Source organism: Sinocyclocheilus rhinocerous, unplaced genomic scaffold (assembly GCF_001515625.1).
Source record: "Sinocyclocheilus rhinocerous isolate Xijiao unplaced genomic scaffold, SAMN03320098_v1.1 scaffold193, whole genome shotgun sequence".
NCBI lineage: Eukaryota > Metazoa > Chordata > Actinopteri > Cypriniformes > Cyprinidae > Sinocyclocheilus > Sinocyclocheilus rhinocerous.
In genome coordinates, this window is record NW_015627585.1 from 736467 (window position 1) to 757290 (window position 20824).

General features: G+C 38.4%; 1 protein-coding gene across 5 annotated transcripts in view; it reads right to left on the minus strand.

Moving 5' to 3' along the window:
* dync1i1a (dynein cytoplasmic 1 intermediate chain 1a) overlaps positions 1-20824 on the minus strand; it is a 106840-nt gene that overhangs the window by 79936 nt on the left and 6080 nt on the right. For 3 of the 5 annotated variants that reach the window (XR_001638788.1, XM_016542732.1, XM_016542738.1), the window contains 2 exons: positions 13361-13420; positions 12094-12209 (listed from right to left, as the gene is read on the minus strand). Coding sequence is in view for 4 of the 5 variants with exons in the window: in XM_016542732.1 (XP_016398218.1) it covers positions 12094-12209; positions 13361-13420 (176 nt within the window). In the remaining variant the exon portion in view is untranslated. The remainder of the gene's footprint in view (positions 1-12093; positions 12210-13360; positions 13421-20824) is intronic. The other 2 variants (XM_016542753.1, XM_016542745.1) reach the window with 1 other exon arrangement.

Below are 20824 nucleotides of genomic sequence, written 5' to 3' on the forward strand. Positions count from 1 at the left end.
AGTTATTAAATATTGAATTATTTATTAAAAAAATATAAATACTATAAAATGTGTGTGTATATATTATTTAAAAAATAATTAAATATTTCATTATTTATTTACATCTCTCTCTACATACATACATAACAAAATTTATATTGCTTGTATATTTTTTCTATAAACATTGCATTGGATTTGTTTTTACGATTCTGAACATTTTCTACTATAACATGCCTTATTGTGACCACACTATACTATAATTTTTTACCTCATTTACACTTTATTATCATTTATTTATGTGCACTGCTAGTTAGTTGCTGTATTTCATTGGTTCTGTACATGTGCTATGCAAAAAAACAACAACAATAACTTTGAATACAATCTAATAATAATGACTAAAACATCAGAGAAAAATAGATGAATGACTCAATATAGCTCAATGACAAATGGTAGAGAAAACGCTAAAATGCACTGAATGCAGCTCATCAAACCATACACATAAATCATAGCAACCCTTATCTTTCTTCTCCCCTTCTGAAGCCCATTCTGAGGCTCTTCAAAGTTTGCTGTTGTGGCAAATAATGCTTTGACTCCTTACTGGAAAAGCAACTTCACATTTGGGCACGGCCTTTTGTTGGCCTTCTTCCTCATCATTCTCGTTTGTCATCATTATGACATCATCATGATAAACGGCTGAGATTGATCATGAAGTCCTTTTTAGAGTACCGCTATCTTCTAGCTCAAGGCCACGAATCACAGACCTGCCTTCCCCTAAGAGAGCGAGACAGCACTCTGGGGTCTGGAAATGTTCAGATAAAGCAAGCCAACACTTTGAACAGATATCTTCTCAAAAGCGCTGCTAACGTGCACAGGAAATGTTTTAGATTTGAGATTTTCAAGTCTTGTCAGATTGGACTGAACATTTAAAATAATGTGTTGGGGAAGTTACCACCTCCTTACATTTCTTACAGTTTCTGAGATTGTATTTCACTACTGTATAATAATTCCAACTATTATAATGGAACTTTATTTTATCATGTGTAAATCTAATCTATTCTATATGTAATTTCAAGAGTAATTTAAAAAACACGCTATCTATTGAAATGATTCACATTTTACTTTATTTATTACCATTAAATACAATACAATTTGAATACCATTTGGCATTTGGTCCTTTTTGTATCTAATTGCAACATCCCCTCTAATACCAACAATTAATTTTGACGTCCAAATCAAAAGAGAGTCAATTTAACAGTATCTCAATGCAAAAATAATGTGTTAATGTGTAAATAATTCTATAGTTAATTGTACAAAATCATTTCAAGAGAAATTTTAAAAACATTATTTCGATTGAAAATAAACATTTTACCTGATTTATTGGCAGTCCTTTGACAGTAAAACAATATGAAAATACATACTACTGTACATATTTTAGATTCAACTTTCGTCATATTTGAACAGTTACTCTGTTTCTATTGGACAGCACTCTAATTACTAATCAGAAAAGAAAATGATACTTAGCTCATTGTTGAAAAAAACATTCCAAACCACTAATTCAAACAATAAAAAAGAAACTAGATACTATTTTAGACAGACAAAGGCAGGGTTACATTAACCATCTGACCAAACTAAACAAACTAGTTTGGCTGTACTTTTTAACAAAACAAAAAAACTACTGTACATATTTTAGATTCAACTTTTGTCATATTTAAACAGTTACTCCGTTTTTATATTTTATTGGACAAAATCACTTCAAGATCAATTTAAATACCATTATTTCTATTGAAATGATCTTTACTTGATTTGTTGGACATTTTACTTGACTTGTTGGAAGTCCTTTGATAGTAAAACAATATTAAAATACATACAGTACTATTGTACATACTGTATTTTAGATTCAACTATTTAAACATTTATTTCACCTAGTGTACGATTCAAATCGAGTAGTAAATGGCTATTAACTAGGAAATGCACTCTACTTACTAATCAGAACAGAACACGACACTTAGCTCATTGTTAAAAAACATTTCAAACCACAAATTCAAACAATGAGAAAGAAACTAGATGCTATTTTAGACTGACACAGACAGGGTTCCATTATCCATCTGACCAAACTAAATGAGCTAGTTTGGCTACAGCTGATTGCCTAATTCTGTATTTTTTAACAAAACAATAAATCTGTTGAATAGCTTACATTTCTTTTATTCAACCTCTAAGCCCTACAAGTCAAAGTAATTACGCTCTGAAACAATGCTGAATATAAAACTGCTCTATTACCTCTCAAAAAGTTTTTTAGTTTGTATAAAAATCCTTGACAATTAAATTCTATATGTGATGTGAAATGAATCCCTTACAGCATCTCAGACTGACATTAATCACGAACTCTAATGAAAATGATTAGTTCCTCCTTTCACTGAGCGTCTACTGTTCCAGATTCCATATTCCTGACCTACCAAGACTCTGGTCTGGTAATGAACCTACATTATGCAACGGGTCTCTGGCCCGCAAATGTGGTGCCAGTGAAGCTGGCCTGTTCCCAGAACCACATCTTTAAAGGAGTCATCATGCCACGCCATGCACACACAGAGAGTGCCAGACTGTCTTGTGAAATCAGATGGGAAAAAGCTGTGGAGAGAGTACTTGTACTCCTGGCTACTTGCTCATCAAACACACGGAGCACAAGCCAGAGTGGAGTCAGGTCCTTGAGCTGACACTCTCAACGGCCCCCTGCAGCTGTGTGAAAGCCCATGGCTGTGGATACAGTGTTTGCATTTCATAACTACAAACCACACGAATGGGCAACAAACCAGCAATACTGCTTCCACCCCTTCAGCTACAATTCAGAAAGAAAAAAATAGAAAAGTCCAAATAAAACTGCAAAAGTAGAGTCATAACATCTCTTATCCCCGGTACTCTTTATACATTTATATATATATATATATACTTTACGTATATACTTATATATATATATATATATATACACACAATTATAAATAATATATATAATTATAATATTAATTGTCATGATTAAACCTCATGACTTCAAACTTTCCAAACCCTAGCCTGTCAAAATGAGCAACTCAACTCAGGCAATGAGCTAAACTCACTTTCAACAAGTCACAAAAGAGAGATGGCATATTAGCTAAAATTCTTTGATTTCAATATTTATTTAAGTGCTTAGCGAAATATGTCTTAAAGAAGTCATGTTGTTCTTCAGAATTAAGAACAAGAAATTTATCACTAAACCTTGATGATAAAATAAACTGATTTCGATTGTTCAGCAGTGAAATGCACTATTCCAATTCTTACGTTTACAATATACGAGAAATAGCCCGGAATTAAATTATTTAATAAACTATATCCTGGAATTTATTTAAGTACACAATTCATGGCTTTTCAAAGCCGCGGAAGTCTGAATGCTGCTGCAGTTTCTATGACGTTGATGTGCTAAGAGTGCCCCCTAATGTCCCCTGTAGTACATAACCAAAACAACTCATTCAATCAACACAAAAATATTACGTTTTTTTTTTTTAATTACATAAAACTGCATTAAATGTAACATTATTTTCTTATAAATACAATTTATATACTGTATATATTTACAATAGCTAAAATCATTAAAAATGTCCCTGCTTAATCAGAGACACCTTAGGTACCAAAGGTAAACAAAGGTCTTGTAGGCAAACATGAAAAGTATTTAATAGTAGTACAAAAGTAGCATAAAATAATAATAAGTGTAGGAAACAATAGACACACACACACATATACATACATATATATGAGTAGTAAAAATATATAAACACACACACATATATATGTGTGTGTGTGCGTATATATATACACACACACACACATTTTTTTTATTTTTCATGCAGAACTGAAATACTTAATAGAAACCCTCTGTAGCAGCAATCCTACGACCACCCAGACCTGATGTACACCGCCTCACCTGACCTTACAACGATCTTAGAAGTTCCTGGGGAATATGGGACTTTCAACTTTTGTGTGCTACATGGAAAAAGTTTAACTGTTCAGAGGAATGAAACAGTATCCCATCTGATGTTCAACACACATCAGATGGCAAATATTATTATAGTGGCTCTGTGGACTGTGGAGGTGGTTTCATGTATCTTATTATGTGGCGGTAAGAAAGGAAAATTGTAATCATCTGGGTCCAGATTGGCAAGGTCCATCTACTGTGAAAGACATTGTATTGTCTGATATCAGATTATTTTTTTTTTTGACTGGCCTCGATCCAAACCATTGGGGATTCAGGCCTTTTTGGGCTTGAAACCAGAGTCAGATGATTTCGATGAATTCAAAGTCTAGGCATTTCAGCACAGAGCAAAGGGAGAAAAGACAGACATCCCCTCTAATGCCAACAATTAATTTTGACATTGCAGATCAAAAGAGAGTAAATGTAACAGTATCTAAATGCGACATGACTCTCCCTGGGACGGAGATGGAAGAAAATAGCAACCACTGTTGTATGAGAGCGAATTTTGGCTAACCTTTAGTTTTGTGAACACTGACACCCTCAGTTTTTCTCTTGTATAAAAGAGCTAAAACAACACGCCAGCATGAAGCGCTTCCATATGTGACCCATACGCCCTGCTAAACCCACACTGAGGGCGAGCTGGTCCCGAATGGCAAGGCTATGGGCAAAAGCCGTGACCACAATCATCATGAGAGCCTCAGAAAACTGCTGTTTATGAGACACCAACTGCAACACACTCTCAACGAGGCAAAACTGTTTGTCAAGGTGATATTAAATACATGTGCCAGAAACAAAAGATTTTTAAATGGTTTAAGTAGGCCTCCTTCAAGCATCTTTATTTACAGCAAATATAACTTGTGCCGCTCTTTAGAATGACCTGGAAAAAAATCATTCTAATCTCAATTAGCCTGACTGTTAATAATCATAGCTGTGTCATCAAACATTATGATTATTCCGACGCTTGAGATATTCAGTGGTCAAACACTGACCCGAAAACTCAATTAATTAATTGAGTCAATATGTTTGGCTGGGATCAATTGACATTCACTGTTGTTTTCAACCGCTTGGTTACGGTGGTCTCTGCAAAGTCCCTGTAATGTCTTTCAGATTAGCAGTTAGTTAGAACTCAGTTTGCCTGCAATTGGGAACCATTACAGGACCACCACAAGTTTACCAAAAAAGTGACTGTAAAAAGTGAATCACCACTTCCCACTGGAGACCCCCAGAGCTAATGGCCCTGAAAAATTCCAGCAAAAGAAGCCCACTCGCACACACACACACACACACACACACACACACAAAAGTACATGCACACGTTAAATAAAAAAAGAGAGAGATTGAGAGAAACAAAGAACCACATCATTTCCATGACCTTCTGCACTGTTCAACTTCCTTGAGATGGTTTCCAGGACAGGGGTGACCAAGTGCAGTACAGAAATGACAAAATTCAGTATCATGACGTTTGCTATAAAGTTCTATGGTTCCTCTTCAGGAACTCGAGCTGCGTCGAAAAACGCTAGGGGAACGCCCTTCAGCGTGACGGGCTCTGAATCTCGTGTGTAATCAGACCAATAGATGGGCGAGACGTCACGGCGGGTGACGTAATGACCAGGAGGCTATAAAAGCACGTGCGGTGAGACCAGCGCCAGAACCAACCTTGGGTCTCACTATCTTGCACAAGGGTGAAATACTTAGGACTTTTTAAACTACAGTGTTAAACAATTGTTATCGGCTGATGGTAATTAGCGGCAGAGCCTGCTAAAGCCGTTTAGGTATTATGGCTTACCCGTAGATCCAAACTCTGCTGATTTGGACCACATTTCATTGATAGGTTCACTTGCTCCATCAGAAAAGGTTGAAGACTATGTTTCAGAAGACCTGCTCTCAAAGCATTAATGTAGGTTATTAAAGTAATGGTTGACCTAAAGTAATTAGTTGACCTAATTTCTCCTAAAATGAAACACCATTTTTTTTTGGTAAAATGTTTTTTACAAATGTTTTTTTAATATTATTATTATTACGTTATTTATTACAATAAAACTATGTGAATATGTATCTTTAATTACGTGTTGTCATGTAATATAGAGTCATTTAATTAAATACAGAATAATAAAATTTTCTAAAACATAAAATAATGACAGTTACAGTTACTTTATTTTGAACCACACATTACTGATAAATTACTCGTAGTTCAATGAGGGAATCAGTTTATAGCTCAGTAACATCAAACGATTCACTGACTCTGATTCAAATTGCTAAGTTCCAAGCGAGTGTGAGGCTGTTTTCATGTTTCATGAAAAAAAAGGAATTAAATGAGAAAAGACCAGTTAAAAACAACGGATTCATAAGAGTCATTTGTGCGCAAACTGGACATCATGGCTCGCAGTGTTCTTGTTGTTGTAGGAAACACTGGCGAACACTTTAACAAGATGATGTCTGACGAAACTGCAAATGAATGCACAAAAATGACTACATTTTAAATTAAACAATTTTTTTATGTTTATTGTGTGGAAATTTGGAGCCCTGAGAAAGGTTAAGTATGAGCAAACGATGACAGAATTTTCATTTTTAGGTGAAATATCCCTTTGGATGAACAACTGTTCCCCCTCAAAACAGAGTGACACAAAAGATCTAATGTGTTCTTTTACAAACTGTTTTTACAGATTAACATTTAATTACTATACCGATCCATTCAAGGATGTCAAATTTTCAGGGGTCACTTTCTCTAAAAATGCACAGCATGAAACTGGATGGGCCAGAGGAAAGTACAGTATATAACTGGGAAGCCGACTTTCCCAGAGCGCACTGTCCAGTGGATGAGCCATGCCTTTGCAATGTTATCCACTCCCAGCAGTCTTTAAGAATTACAAGCCAGCTCTTTCATACAAATTATGTCGCCAAGAGCCAACTGGAGCCTTGAATATGGCGCTCAGTGATTGGTGGGTAATTTGATTGAGTGAAGAACAATGTACACTTAGCAGAGACAGATCCCTGACCAACCAACACACAAGAACCTGGACACATATCACACTACCCATATTCATTAGAGCAAAGCTGAGACGGAAGCAAACAGTTCATTGAATTAAATTTTCCTAAACAGAGTCACACACATTTAGACTGATGTGAGACAAACTACGGCTGGAGAGAATAGGCTTCTCAGCGTGGTTAAAAGTTCAGATGGGTCACAACCCCTGACTGAGTACCGCTGAGTCATGACTTCATGCTACACACATCCAGTGCGGTTGCTTCACAATAATGTCATTTTAAGGTCTTTTGCCTCTGATGGTGAGATCTGGAAGGCTTATACCACAAATGAGCCACTGGCTAACAGGTTTGGCGTTCATTTTTGCCAACTTTTCCCAGACCACCAGCGGAAATCTTTCTGAAACCGTATCTATCATGGGATCTGATACTGCTGGAAGCACAAGGGCTGAAGCTGCACGTGACTAAACCTGCAACGAGGGCTAAATTGAGGTCAACAAAACAGCTGACGAACACAATACACATGGCCAACCTTTTGGATCCATTAAGTAACTCTTTGCCTGAGTGTGTTAAGCCAAAGGCATCAGATATTAGCCTAAGAAAAACCCTGTACTTCAGTGAAAACAAGATCTTCTGACCTTTTGTACAAAGGAATCTGCATGATTAGTGTCACAAATTTGACTGATTAGTGACCTAGATGTAGCATAGAATCCTAAACATTTCAAATTTCTTCTCACGTCTTCTCAAGTTTGGAGTCAGTAATATGTGTGTGTGTGTGTGTGTGTGTTAAATTGATCAAAAGTGACAGTAAAGACATTTATAAAATGTCTTTTTATAAAAGTTTTTTTTCCTCGAAACTTTCCATTTCAAATAAATGCTGTTCTTTTGAACTTTCTATTCATCAAAAAATCCTGAAAAAAAAATGCATCACGGTTTACACAAAAATATTAAGCAGCACAACTGTCAACATAATAATAAGAAATGTTTAGAATATTAGAATGATTTCTGAAAGATCATGTGACATGGAGGACTGGAGTAATTGCTGCTGAAAATTCAGCTTTGCCATGAAAAATACATAAAATAGAAAACAGAAAAACACATAAAATAGAAAACGCATAATTTAAATTTTAATAATATTTCACAATTTATTATTATTTCACACTTTTCATCAAATAAATGCAGTCTTGATGAGCATAAAATCTTACTGACCCCAAACTTTTTAACAGTAGTGTCTAAATGGAAAAGGATCCTCAATGCTACAGGAATTGTAGATTAGTTAGTGTTTTGAACAACGCATGTTAAAATACTTTTATAATTTTAAGGTTTATTGTATGAGCACACACGTGAAAAGGACTACCACCTTATACAAAGGGAATAGAAAAATAATTATTTACTTTACACTTTACAGTAAGGTCTCATTTGTTTATTAACACAGGGCATTAAATAATGTTTACAGATACAACTTTTGATCTTAAAAATGTATTAAAAAATGTTGAGATAAACATTACATAGATTAATAAATGCTGTATAAGTATTGTTAATTGTTAACTCATGTTAACAAATGAAACCTTACTGTAAAGTGTTACCAGTATGCCTTTTAGGAGACATTTAACCAAGCATATCTTTAGCCATTGTATTGTAAGTAGAGGGTATACTGGAAACTGCTCAGGTTAATTTGACCTTAATCAAACTACATGCTGACTGCTGCTGGTACAAGGGTCTCTGCAGGCACTGCTGGCTTTCATGACAGTGTTATAGTGCAGTCTATCGGGGGCTAACACCTGGGCGGTTTTTGCATCCCCCAACTCAGGGAAAAAGAGAGAGAGGGTCAAAGAGGAAAAAGAAAGAAAAGGAAAAAAGGCATCTGTTTAGTTTCACCAATCAATGGACGAAACCTCTGCAGCGGCCTGAACAAACACAGAAAGCAAGCTGTAGCAGGTGGTGGAAAGACCTATTAAAACTTCCTCTCTTTCTCATGTGAGAGGTCTTGCAGGGGCAGGGTCTCCCCTGGACAGACAACCTGTACCTACAGACAGCTGTGAGCTCAGCCTGCATCTGTAGGCCGAGAGGAAAAAACAAATAAACTGTACAGAGTGCGATTGCTAAGGGCAACGGCCAATCAAAGGCTGCTCAGCGGTTGCACTTGCTGAATAAATGACCTGCCTTGACAGGAAATTCCGCCAGTAATTTTAATTCTGATCAGGCTTCAAGGAAGTGGAAAGAATAAAAACACATCAGTTATAATGACAGGAAGTCTCCAATCACATGGCAAGCAGCTGTTGCCAGCGTAGGGATCAAGGAGCCATGAGAGGATGGAGGGATTCTGGTGTGAAATGCAGATGGAAAAAAGAAGATGAGACGGAGAGCAGCGAGGTAAAGTCTGTGTTTCACAAAACACTCATTTCTAATGCACCGCTTGCAGGTTTAAAACCCAAATCAGAGGAAACCAAATAGCAAAAGCTGTGCTTCACATCACAACTACCAGCGATGTTATGCAAATATACCAAAAGCCGCTTGTTAGGGGTCCCGTCCATATGGAGATGTTTAGGGTGCTTTTCAAACCATCTGCATTTTATACCAGGCCTGGCTCCCGAGTCTGGGGGATGCAATCAAATTAGCCGAGCTCTTTGTGAGCTTCATTTTAACAAAGCTATAAATTTTAAAATGTCATTGAAATATGACACTTTAAATATGATTGGCTTCAGATATATGATTGAAGCCAATGGAGTACATTAGAGTACACTTGTGGAAGAGGGAGGCTCAGTGCTGACTGCTGTGTCGAGTTAACGAATGGAAGCCAAGTCGTCTTTGTGGTAGGAACCACACTTAAACTAATAAGGAGAAATATCCTGACATTATTCTTTTACAAACAAGCAAAAGTGACTTTGATTAAGCACTTTCACATTTCATAAATCAATCAGCTCGAGGAGTTTTATTAATACGGTATCATGCTACATGAGGTACGAGTTTACTATTTAACCATTTAAAGGAGTTCAACAAAAAAGGATTGCCGATTATGCTATTTCACTTTATCTTTTGTTTTCATACCTTCCAAGCTTAAACATGGGTTTCAGTGATGTTTTGAATATTGCTGTTCTAAATAACATTACCATGGTATTTACAGTAAACACCAGAAAAATGTGTTTATGAATTTACAGTGGGTACGGAAAGTATTCAGACCCCCTTAAATTTTTCACTCTTTGTTATATTGCAGCCATTTGCTAAAATCATTTAAGTTAATGGACTTTTATTATAGCTGTTTTTATTATCATTATAGCTGTATAATTTCTACTAGTTACTATTGTAAATGAAAAATCTAATAAATTATTTGTTGTCATTTTGTTTTCTAAAGCAAACTTACAAAAAATAAATTCAAGTATACAAAAAAAATTATATAAGTATATTTTTGTGAGATATTTGAACTAGTATCTAAAAATATTCAAATAAATAAATAAATAATTTATTTATATGTTTACAGGGCTAATAAAAAATATAACCAAAGTTGAACCAAAAGTCACTATTGTTGAGTCCTGACTTTGAAGGGAAAGCTCATTTAAAAATGATCATTCTTTCAAAAGAAGATATTTTGATTTAGATTTTTAAAGTGAATGTCACCAAACTGTGAATATTATCAAAATCTTTTTTTGTGTTCCAGAGAAAAAAGAGAGCCAGGTTTGGAACTATTTGAAGGTGAATAAATGATGACAGAACTTTCATTTTAGTGTGAACTATCCCAGGTATATTACTATTGAAATGTAGATGGATTTAGAAATTAGGACTTAGAAAAGGATTCATCTACAATATTTTTAAAATATCATGCACCTGAACTGATAGTGGACCCAACAATCTCAACAGAAAGGTGAAAGCAAACCGGTAGCCCTCCACAGAAACGTAGGCACAACTCCAAGTGATGTTCTGATGATAGAAGCCATCTTGAATTACCCGTCTGCATCCACTTAAAGCCTGACTCAATGCCGTTACTGTTCTGCCATTTCAAGCAGAGCCACTGATGGGCAGGCATCTCTTTTCAAAAAAGCCGTCCCCCCACCTCCCCTCTCAGGAAATGGAGGCCGCAGCTGGTCAAATGAATCTTAATCTGCACAGGTTTGGAGCTCTTCAACGGAACCAGACGGTCAGGATGACAGCCCACCTGACAGCGATGAAAATCAAAGCTCTTCACCAAGCAGTAAGTTATTGCATAAATAAGTTATTGTAGATCTTAACAGTGTTTGACAAGGTGAGTGCATGTACAATTGTAATTAAATGTCTGATTTTGCGCTACATAAATTTCACTTCACACAACAGGCAACAACTGTATAGTTCTAACTCTAAAATGGTGCTTCTGAAACATCAGGAAAATATATTTGAATTACATTTATTAAGTATTAAGCATAGGTTGTGACCTCACATCATAGTTAGCCAGAAAACCTAAATTGATTAATAGCATTATTTTCCTCCCCACAGTTCATGTGGTTATAGTTCAGAGTTGGGGAATAACTAACTGAAAGCAATGCTCACCACATTTTTCATTAGTGTGACAATAGCTCAGCTCTTTCCAAAATAACACAGGTTTTCCAGTAACAATCTACGATGTAGCATGACAAAGTGCTGTTTTTAAAGAATGTCACATTATATTGTACATGCAGCTTTACAGCTGAACGAACTTGAATCACACAGGCCCTCCTAAACTGATTCCTTTCAGTGAATCGCTTCACTGGAAGATTAATGTAAATTAACTCATTCAAAAACGATTCACAGATTCATTTGAGTCAACTTTTTGTAGTGAATTTTTTTTAATGCTGCTGTTCATCCTTAAGTGTTGGACTCAGTAATGCAAATGACTGTGTTTCTATTTTTATTAGTTTCATTTCGTGTAAATTGGTTGAACTGTTTAGATTTGTGTTACTGGAATGAATCAACACTTCTTCTACCAGTAGTTATATATATCTGCCCCCTTAAATAGTTTCAATGTAATTAGCAATTTTTGTTTGTAGTTGCCAGTGTGGCTACTTTATCACAAGGTTAGCTCAAATGTAGTTTAACCACTCTAGATTATAAATAGCAGCTAGACAATCTACAGTCTAGTTTAAAAGTAGCATCTTCAAAACATATAGCATATTACAGTAAGTATCTACCTTCAGATTGATGAGCTGCTAGCGGTGTCTGAGTCTCTTTACAGTAGGACACCACCTCTCTGGGCAGGAAATCCACCTGAGTTATCTTAGAAGGTCCCAATCTATGTGTTCGACGTCTGGGGAGAGAGAAATACAGACTATGAATGTCCTACAACCTGACACAAGTGTGCACATGCTTGCATGTGCATATAACAAATTGACTGCATCACGGTGATAAAATACAATGTTACATCTAATATGCTGTAGGGCTCATTATTCAGGTCCATGAACATGACCCTCAGTTGACTGCTAGAACTAATGTTTAAAGCATTCTATGTAAATGGAATGGTGCATCAATCACTGTCACATACAGCCCTGGGCACACAGCTGGAGAGTGACCAGCTGAAAACACTTGAACCTGACATACTTAAAAAGAAAGGGGAATGAGATAGAGAAATGAGAGGAACAAAGAAAAAGTTGCATACACAATGGTACACTACGGTACAAAGGCAGTGCAATACCACACACACACACATTCACAAATATGAAAATGTAGATTATCAATGTAAAAAAAGTAAATTAGACATTAGAAGGGAACCTAGAACACAATCGGTCTAAAAACAAGACAAACACTGCAATAATATAATATTAATTCTTATTTTATTCATCTACAATTAAAGTTACTTTGCCTATGGACTAGTTACAGGTTTTTTTTTATTTTATAAATCTTCTTGCTTTTCAACCAATAACTTCTAAGCTTTTAGACATATATCAAAAATGTTATACTCACAATATACAGTATAAAAATTTATATGGTTCTTTTGAGCTTTCTATTCATTTTAAATGCCACCTTGGTGAGCATAATGCAGCCTAAATATTTATTATTGTAATAGTATTTTACAATATTGTTGTTTTTACTGTATTATCTAACTATCTATCTATCTATCTATACATACATACTTTCAAACAAGAGTAGTCTTGACAACATTTGCTGTAAAAAGTAATAAGGTAAAGTATAACATTTTAATTTAAATTCATTTGAATTCTACTTTTTAAAATTAAAATTTTTGCATTTTAAATTATGCATTCTTTTAAGTCAATACAAAATAAAGAATTAAAAAATTCATTCACACATTTCTGCACTGAATGTAGGCAATAGGTGTCCAAAGAAATGCATGTACATCTGTTGAAAAATATTTGTACATGTAAATGTGTATGTGTATGCATTTAAAAGTTCAGCAGATCTGAGGAAAATGAAAGAAAGAAAGAGACAGAGAGGAGGAGATACCCGAGCTCAGAGTCAGCCTGCAGCTGAAGAACAGAGGGGTCAGTGTCCCACTGCAAGGTCCTGGAGGGGGCAGCAGGGGGTGTCACGCAGGGGACAGGAGGGAGAGAACATGCAAGATTAACCTCAGCAGAAACAACACCATCATACACACGCAAACATAAATATCATCGCACACACGCCATCAAACAACACGCCTCATGCAAGCCAGGAGAACAGTGAGAAAGGACCAATCAAATCAGCACACACGGGGAAGCAGTTTGAAACAATACTAAGAAAGTTCATGCATCATGTTTATGCACTTTTCAAAGGATGGCATGTATGTTACTGTTGAAGATGTATTATATGAAAGGGGTCATGAACTGAGAAATCAAAATTACAACAGATTTGTTTATAAACAAGGCACAATTTGACGCAGGATTTTCAGAAAGATTGAAAATAAAAGATGATGCTGTGCCAAATATATTGGATCTGACAGTAATGTCACACCACACATGGTCACTATTACTTTGTCTGTTATTACAGATAGTTTGATATGCACTGAGTATTTATGCATTTTTAACCTAAATCACAGCAGCGTCCATCTGTGAAGGATGTAGGCTGTCAAACATACACAACTGTTAGCAAATCATAGCAGTTGGCGTTTACTTCCGAGTCTACAATCCGACACGCCTATTCAAACAGAGCGTTCTGATGAGGGGGGTCAAAACAGGGCAGAAAATAGTTTATTACTTCTAAATTATGACGCATTTTGATGTAAAAATCTTGATAACATTATAAGTGGACCTCAGAGAACAGTACAAAATAAAAAACAAAGGCAGTTCATGACCCCTTTAAAATTATGTGAGAATCGAATGAGGAATATGATGTCACCAAATCTTTCTTAGGTTAGAAACTTAAATTTTGGGATGGAAATGTGAACAGAGTTATGAAAATAAACTGAATAAACCTTTACAAAAAGTTCCATAGTATTACCATGGTTTCTGGATGTGGTAAGACACATTCCTAAATGTCTCCGGTTACCTAACGTAACCTTGGTTCCCTAAGAGACACTGCGTCATCGAAGATGTCGCTTTGGGGTTATCCTCGAAACTACTGAAGCCTTATGAAATCTCGCCAGCGAGAATTCACCAGCCAATGGTATTTAAGCGTGCAAAATAGAGGCGGGCTCCCCCGCACTATAAGGCGGCGCTGAATGCCATTGCCTCAGAATCTTTGGACTGAAGCAGAGTGCAGCTGACAAAGACTCTGAGCTATGAAACAAGGCAGCATACGCAGTGTCTCGTTCCCTCCTCTCAGGGAACTGAGGTTACGTTAGGTAACCTGAGACGTTCCCTCTCGAGTCGGTCTCTCCACACTGCGTCATTGAAGATATCGCTTTGGGTATCTCATAAAATCTCACTGTGTCGAGAGCCAAGGTACAGATCAGCTGCAAGCAAAGCCATTGACCTCAGCTAGAAGTACTTCACACAATGGAAGATCTCATAAACTCAGCGGCATAACAGCTATAAGAGCAAGTTACACAAGCATTAGACTACTGCAAACACATCGCAGATTAAAGGTCTTGCCTGCATCCTGGATTAACTATACACTCACTGCCAGCATTCATGTCGGCACTTGTCTCCAGACTGCATTAACAGCAGCCATTCAGCACCACAGACACATGGATAGGCGACAGCAGTATCGCCTAGCAATGTTTACCCCAGGACACGTAACATTCACAGTGTGAGCACTGCACTATCACAGTGTGCTGGTGGCCAAATAATGCATGCGGCAGCAACACAGACACTATTGCATAATGTTGCAACCGGTAGCAAGGCTGACCGTGCTGTGAGGTTAATGGTGGCGGTCGTGCCAACACCTAGTACTGATGTCCACTGTAGCGGCGATGCCAGTGCTGTCATGAACATAATGCACGTGGGGTTAACACAGTGCAGATGAACACGAAGGCCGCAGTAACACTGGTGCTAATCCCGAAAACTGCCAACTCGGTAGGGCTGCAACAGTTTAAGACAAATGCTGAACATTGATTTCAGCTAGCTTGATTCCTGCACGGACAATGCATGAGTTGCAAAGAACATTCAGGCTATAATAACACATACAGGCTATAGCAACATGCATAGGTGCCTCATAGCCCACCTGGCATAGGTTTTTCCGCAAAGGTTACTAACTATGTGGGAGAAACCAACAAAACGATGACAGATTCCTGTCTGTGCGTTTACACCGTTAATGTGTACAAAAGCAATGAGCACAGATATAACCCACGAGGGCGACCATTCACGCAGAAAGGCAGCAGTGTCTGCACCTGTAACAACAGACTGTGAATGGCTAAATGACCTAGTTGAACACCACTTCGCAGGGGCTCAACATCTATTTGACACCACCCACAATCTCAGTTCAAGTTGTAGATATAATCTTCTTGCAAAGGCAAACTCGCGATGCTAGTGAGGAAACATTCAAATCACAGAACTGACCAGAGTGCCCAGCACGAGTTGATCATGTAGGAGGGCGAGAGGTGATCAGCCTTCTTGTGCCACTCAAAATTCTTATTGACAGGACATTCTGCTGGGCGACTATAAATGTGATGGTGTCATGCCGTTATGACGGTATACTTAAAACAAGGAGGGCATACAGTCGCTGTCCAAGTACTCTTGCAAAAAGTCAAGGTGACTAACAGGGACTATCTGTCCATAAAGTAGATATATTCAAGCCCACTGATATAATCCAGTGCCCTGGCCAAACCTGTTGTCTCAATGCTCTCACTTGAATGCACATTTCAATAGATATATTATGACTTAATGCACTGCACAGCAGAACGATCCGGACACTAAGTCCATTACAGTTCCTGTTGGTCGCAAAGAGCGGGGGACGTGAGAACAGACATAAGAGAGCTGACAGTCTCGCTATCGTCGCCTTATGTGTGAGAACAAAGCAAAGCACACTGCCAAAGTTGCAGCCATCAGCCTGAGTGCTTCCTGGGAACTCTTAAAGGTAGAAACTTCTCGGCTCCAAATGAACGGAAGTATAAGTTACAAACTGTGAGCACCCCTGTGAAATGCAAGCTCGCATCACAACAAAGCCCAGTTGCACTCTCTGGGTGATTGAGAAGCAGAAGTCTGTGATGGTTTAATACTCCCTGAATGGACTATGTCAATCGTCCAGAATTATTTAGCGCACAAACTCCACTCATTTAGAGGGGAGAGATCTGCATTCAATTATTTCATGAATATACACATTTGAGCAATGCTGGACTAACGAAATGCAGAGTGTGGTAATAATAAGCAACAAACATATTGGTGCATACAACAGTAAACCAGCTCTTACGAGTGACATATTCACAGCGTCCAGCATAAATCTGTGGGAAGAACCAAGTTCATAAGCACAAAAACAGGGCAGATAGCTACATCTGTAGCACCTGAATACTGCTGAAATAATAGGACACAGAAAGCTGTGTCATGAATGCATCAGTTTTGCATATGCAGTAGCTATTAACAACAATGCGAGCAATGGCACTGCACATCGGCCTATACAACCTATGGCATGTGCCGTAGAGAGAGGGGCGTAGCCACGAAATCTCTCAGTCATTCAATGGCTGCTCAGCCGTCTTCCCCTGCACAGACAGAACATGCGGTAAGAATAAGGGGACTTTTCAGGTAATAAAATTTAGCGGAAGCGTTTTGCAAGGACCAACCTGCCGCAAAACAAATATCCCGAATAGACATGCCTTAGTTCAAGTCCGAGATGCCGCAAGACTCCTCATGGAGTGGAGATGAATCTCTATTGGGCAATTGACTCTATGAAGCAACATCAGAAACACTCTTGATGCTCTGAACATAGAGGCAGGCATTCTCCAGATGCACTGAAATGGCAGTCCTTCGGCCAGCCTGCGAGAGGATCTGTTTCAGCGCAAGCTGTCCGGGGGAGCGTTCTGATAATGCACTCTCTGTCCCCGGAAGAGCATGTCAGGCCTCCGTACAATCCGACATGGACAGAAGCACTTTATGCTTTTATTTGGAACTTTATCTTACCAGTGAAAAGAGTTTCAATACAGAAGAACTTTCTGTATTCTGTCTTATAGCTGTCAAGCCACACAACGGAACAGTCATTGCTCAAGGGCAACTAGTTTTTGATTACAAAACACAGCGTTTCGGCCACGACCGTTCTCTGGATTCATTGCTGGTTCAGGCCCTATGCAAGGGGCTGAGGCTGGGCTAGATAACAGTTGTGTAGAGCTTATATAGAAAGCGATGATCAGCAGCAGCGCCAGCGTGCACAGTAGCTAAGGAACACAACACTACACACTAGGGCTGCGACGATAAATCGATGCAGAATCTATTCGTGGATCGATTCTGAGATCTTCCGAATGCATCGCGATTCTCTCTGGAATCGATTCTGAGCATAGATTTTAACAGCAGATGGCGCTCTACTGTAGTTTTTTTCCGCACACTCAAATGCTCATGAAGAAGAGCGCTGAAGAGCGCTTGTGCGTATTGGCTGAGTCGTGTAATTTCACCTTGGCTCAGAATGCTTTTATGACTCGAGATTAATATAAACACAGCCCACTGTTGAATTCGCTTCAACCTTTTTGAATTTTATGAATGATTATTTTAGGTTCAAGTGTGTGCAAGGATTTGGAAATGAGCAGAGTGCATGCAGTGCCATCTGCTGTTCTTAACTAAGCTCAGAATCGACTCGAGAAAGAATTCGGAAAATCTCAAAATCGATGCTGAATCATTTCTCGATTCGCGATGCATCAATTTATTTTCCCAGTCCTACTACACACCCACATAAACAACAGCTGCGCCACCAGTGCTTATCACAGGAGTTGATGAACATCGGCCATGCCAGCATGCATTATGGACAGTGTAAGCAATATTTCACACCCATATAAGAAAACAGCGGCAAAGCCGGTGTTCAACACAGAACGCAACGGAAGCAAGTGGCCGGAGCATTTTATATAGGACAGACCGCCACTTTGAGATGGGGGGGCTGCTTATATTGCATGAGCGAGTGAGTGGCTGGAACGCTTTGTACTCTATACATGACCGATCACTGCTCAGAGGCGGGGAGCTGAATATTATGAGAGTGAGCGAGCGGCCGATGCTGGAAGGCAGACTGCCGTTCTGAGGCGGGGGGCTGCTTACTGCTTATGAGTGAGTGAGCGTTCGAAGCGCTTCCTGCTTCTGTGCATAGCAGGTCACAGCACTGAGATTTGTGCACGGCAAACTGCTGCTCTGAGGCAGGGGGCTACTTATGTCGCGTGAGTGCTGGGAACTTTGCATCTCTTTACAGCAGACCACTGCCCTGAGGCGGGGGCTTGCTTTTCGCGTGAAGACAAAGCGATTGGAGCTTTTCCATGCTCCGAACATGGCAGACCGCTGCTCTGAGACATTGGGGTGCTTATTGTCGTGCTTTTGAGTGAGCGACTGGATCTTTTCCTGGAGGGGGAGTGTGAGAAGCTGGGCTTCCTGAAGGGTTGGGTGAGAGGAATACGGACACTTAAGTCAGCATGAGCTCATCACCAGAGTCCATAAGGTCCACCACTGTTATTCTGGACAGACAGACTCACGCAGTGCTGATTCTGAGTGGGCATCGCCCAGGCAGATAAACCGCGGTCCGAGAAGGGATCTGAAAGAATTGTCATACTCACGGGAACGCTGCAGGGGAGCGGCAATCCAGGCACTATACCGCGGATAAGCATTTCTCAACGGAGAGGCAATGGCCCACCTCTATTTTGCACGCTTGAACGCCATTGGCGGGTGAATTTTCACCCGCGAGATTTCATTAGGCTTCAGTAGATTCAAGGAAGGAGGGGATAACCCCAAAGCGACATCTTCGATGACGCAGTGTCGAGAGACCGTCTCGAAAGGGAACCCCAGGCTAATGTTCCTTTGCATTTTTGCAATGTCAATTTCACTGATAGGCCAACCACAACTCGTGACCTTGCACATCATTTATACGTTCATGACCTTACAGTTTGTCATTGATAGAATTTTCAGTCCATAACTCTAAGAATAAACCTCTCTTCACCACTCAAATTAATAAAAAATTAACACATTTTCCATCACTGTTTGACATTTTCACTACATCCGAAATCGCATACTGTCTGGGTATTACATTTAGTGACAAACTTACTTTGTGACTGTTAAAATAGTATGTTCTCTATATTATGAATGTGTGTGGTATGAATGAAATCCGGACATACTACATCTGCCATGTTGGCTTTGTTACATGTCCTATGGCATTAGCTGCGTCGCTTCACTGCCATTATGACTGTGTTGTGAAGCACATTAATATTTAATAATATAATATATATATATATAAACTGCACAGCTCTTGTCTTATCAAATATAGGGTTGCTAAACACGCATGATAAGTTTTACACTAACCCAATCTCATGACATAACATAACTATTTATGAGGAGCCAATTTCATATAAATTCGTCCAATGTGATTCGTGCAGAAATTTAATATAATAATAATAACACATGGGTCCACCCCTAAACGTGAGATGTAAGCAGATTGTACGAAAATGTACAAATGAGACAATTTGTACAAATGTACAACTTCATATGAATTAGCCACTAATTTGCAAAAATGTAAAATAGTTACGAATTGCTATGAGAGCCTGTTGTTTTACACATTGCCTTTAGTACCGCAATTTGTAGTAAATCCAGAGTTATAAAGAATGCTAACCCCATTCCAAAATTTTAAAAGTATGAAACATTGTTTTACCCGAGGTTGAAGGTGGGATTTAAAAACTCAATAAACTGCGGTTTAAGAACAGTGAGAAAAGCCACCTTATTTTTCAAGCAATTTTCTTTGAATGTGCGAGACTTCCGATTCATTAGCTGAGAACGTGAAGCTATGTCACGTTGCATGCTGGGGTGCCGCTGCCATTCTGGGAGGATCGCCCTTCTGCTACAAATGCTGAAATTAATACGGACATAGATATGCATACATATCTGTGAATACGGATACACCTGTTTATCTTTTGTTTTGTTTTTGCCTTGAAGTTAAATATTCACATTCTTCATTGTATCGTTTTCAGGGAAGATAAGCTATTTTATCGCTTCGCATGATAATTAGATTTTTTTCACATAAGTTTTGCAGAATTTCGTTTACAATGTTGATCTGATTACCGTGAAAACAGTGTTGCATGCTGGACGCTTGCTGCTGCTCCGGGTCATATATATGGTATATATGGTAGAATATCCAAATAAAAGTATGTGTTCAACAAGCTGACAGAAGTTCATCCATTTCTTTGTTGGAAGCATTTCAATGACGTATAATTGTTGTCATTGTAAATATTAATATTTCCATGGCCATGGAGGAGAATCAGAGATTGCTGGTCACATTCAGCGGACAGACACAATTTTTTATATTTATTTCAACAAATGACAACCAAAATCAAATCCCTGGGAGCTTGTTAACAGTTTTGTAGCATTTTAAAATGCTGACTTGATG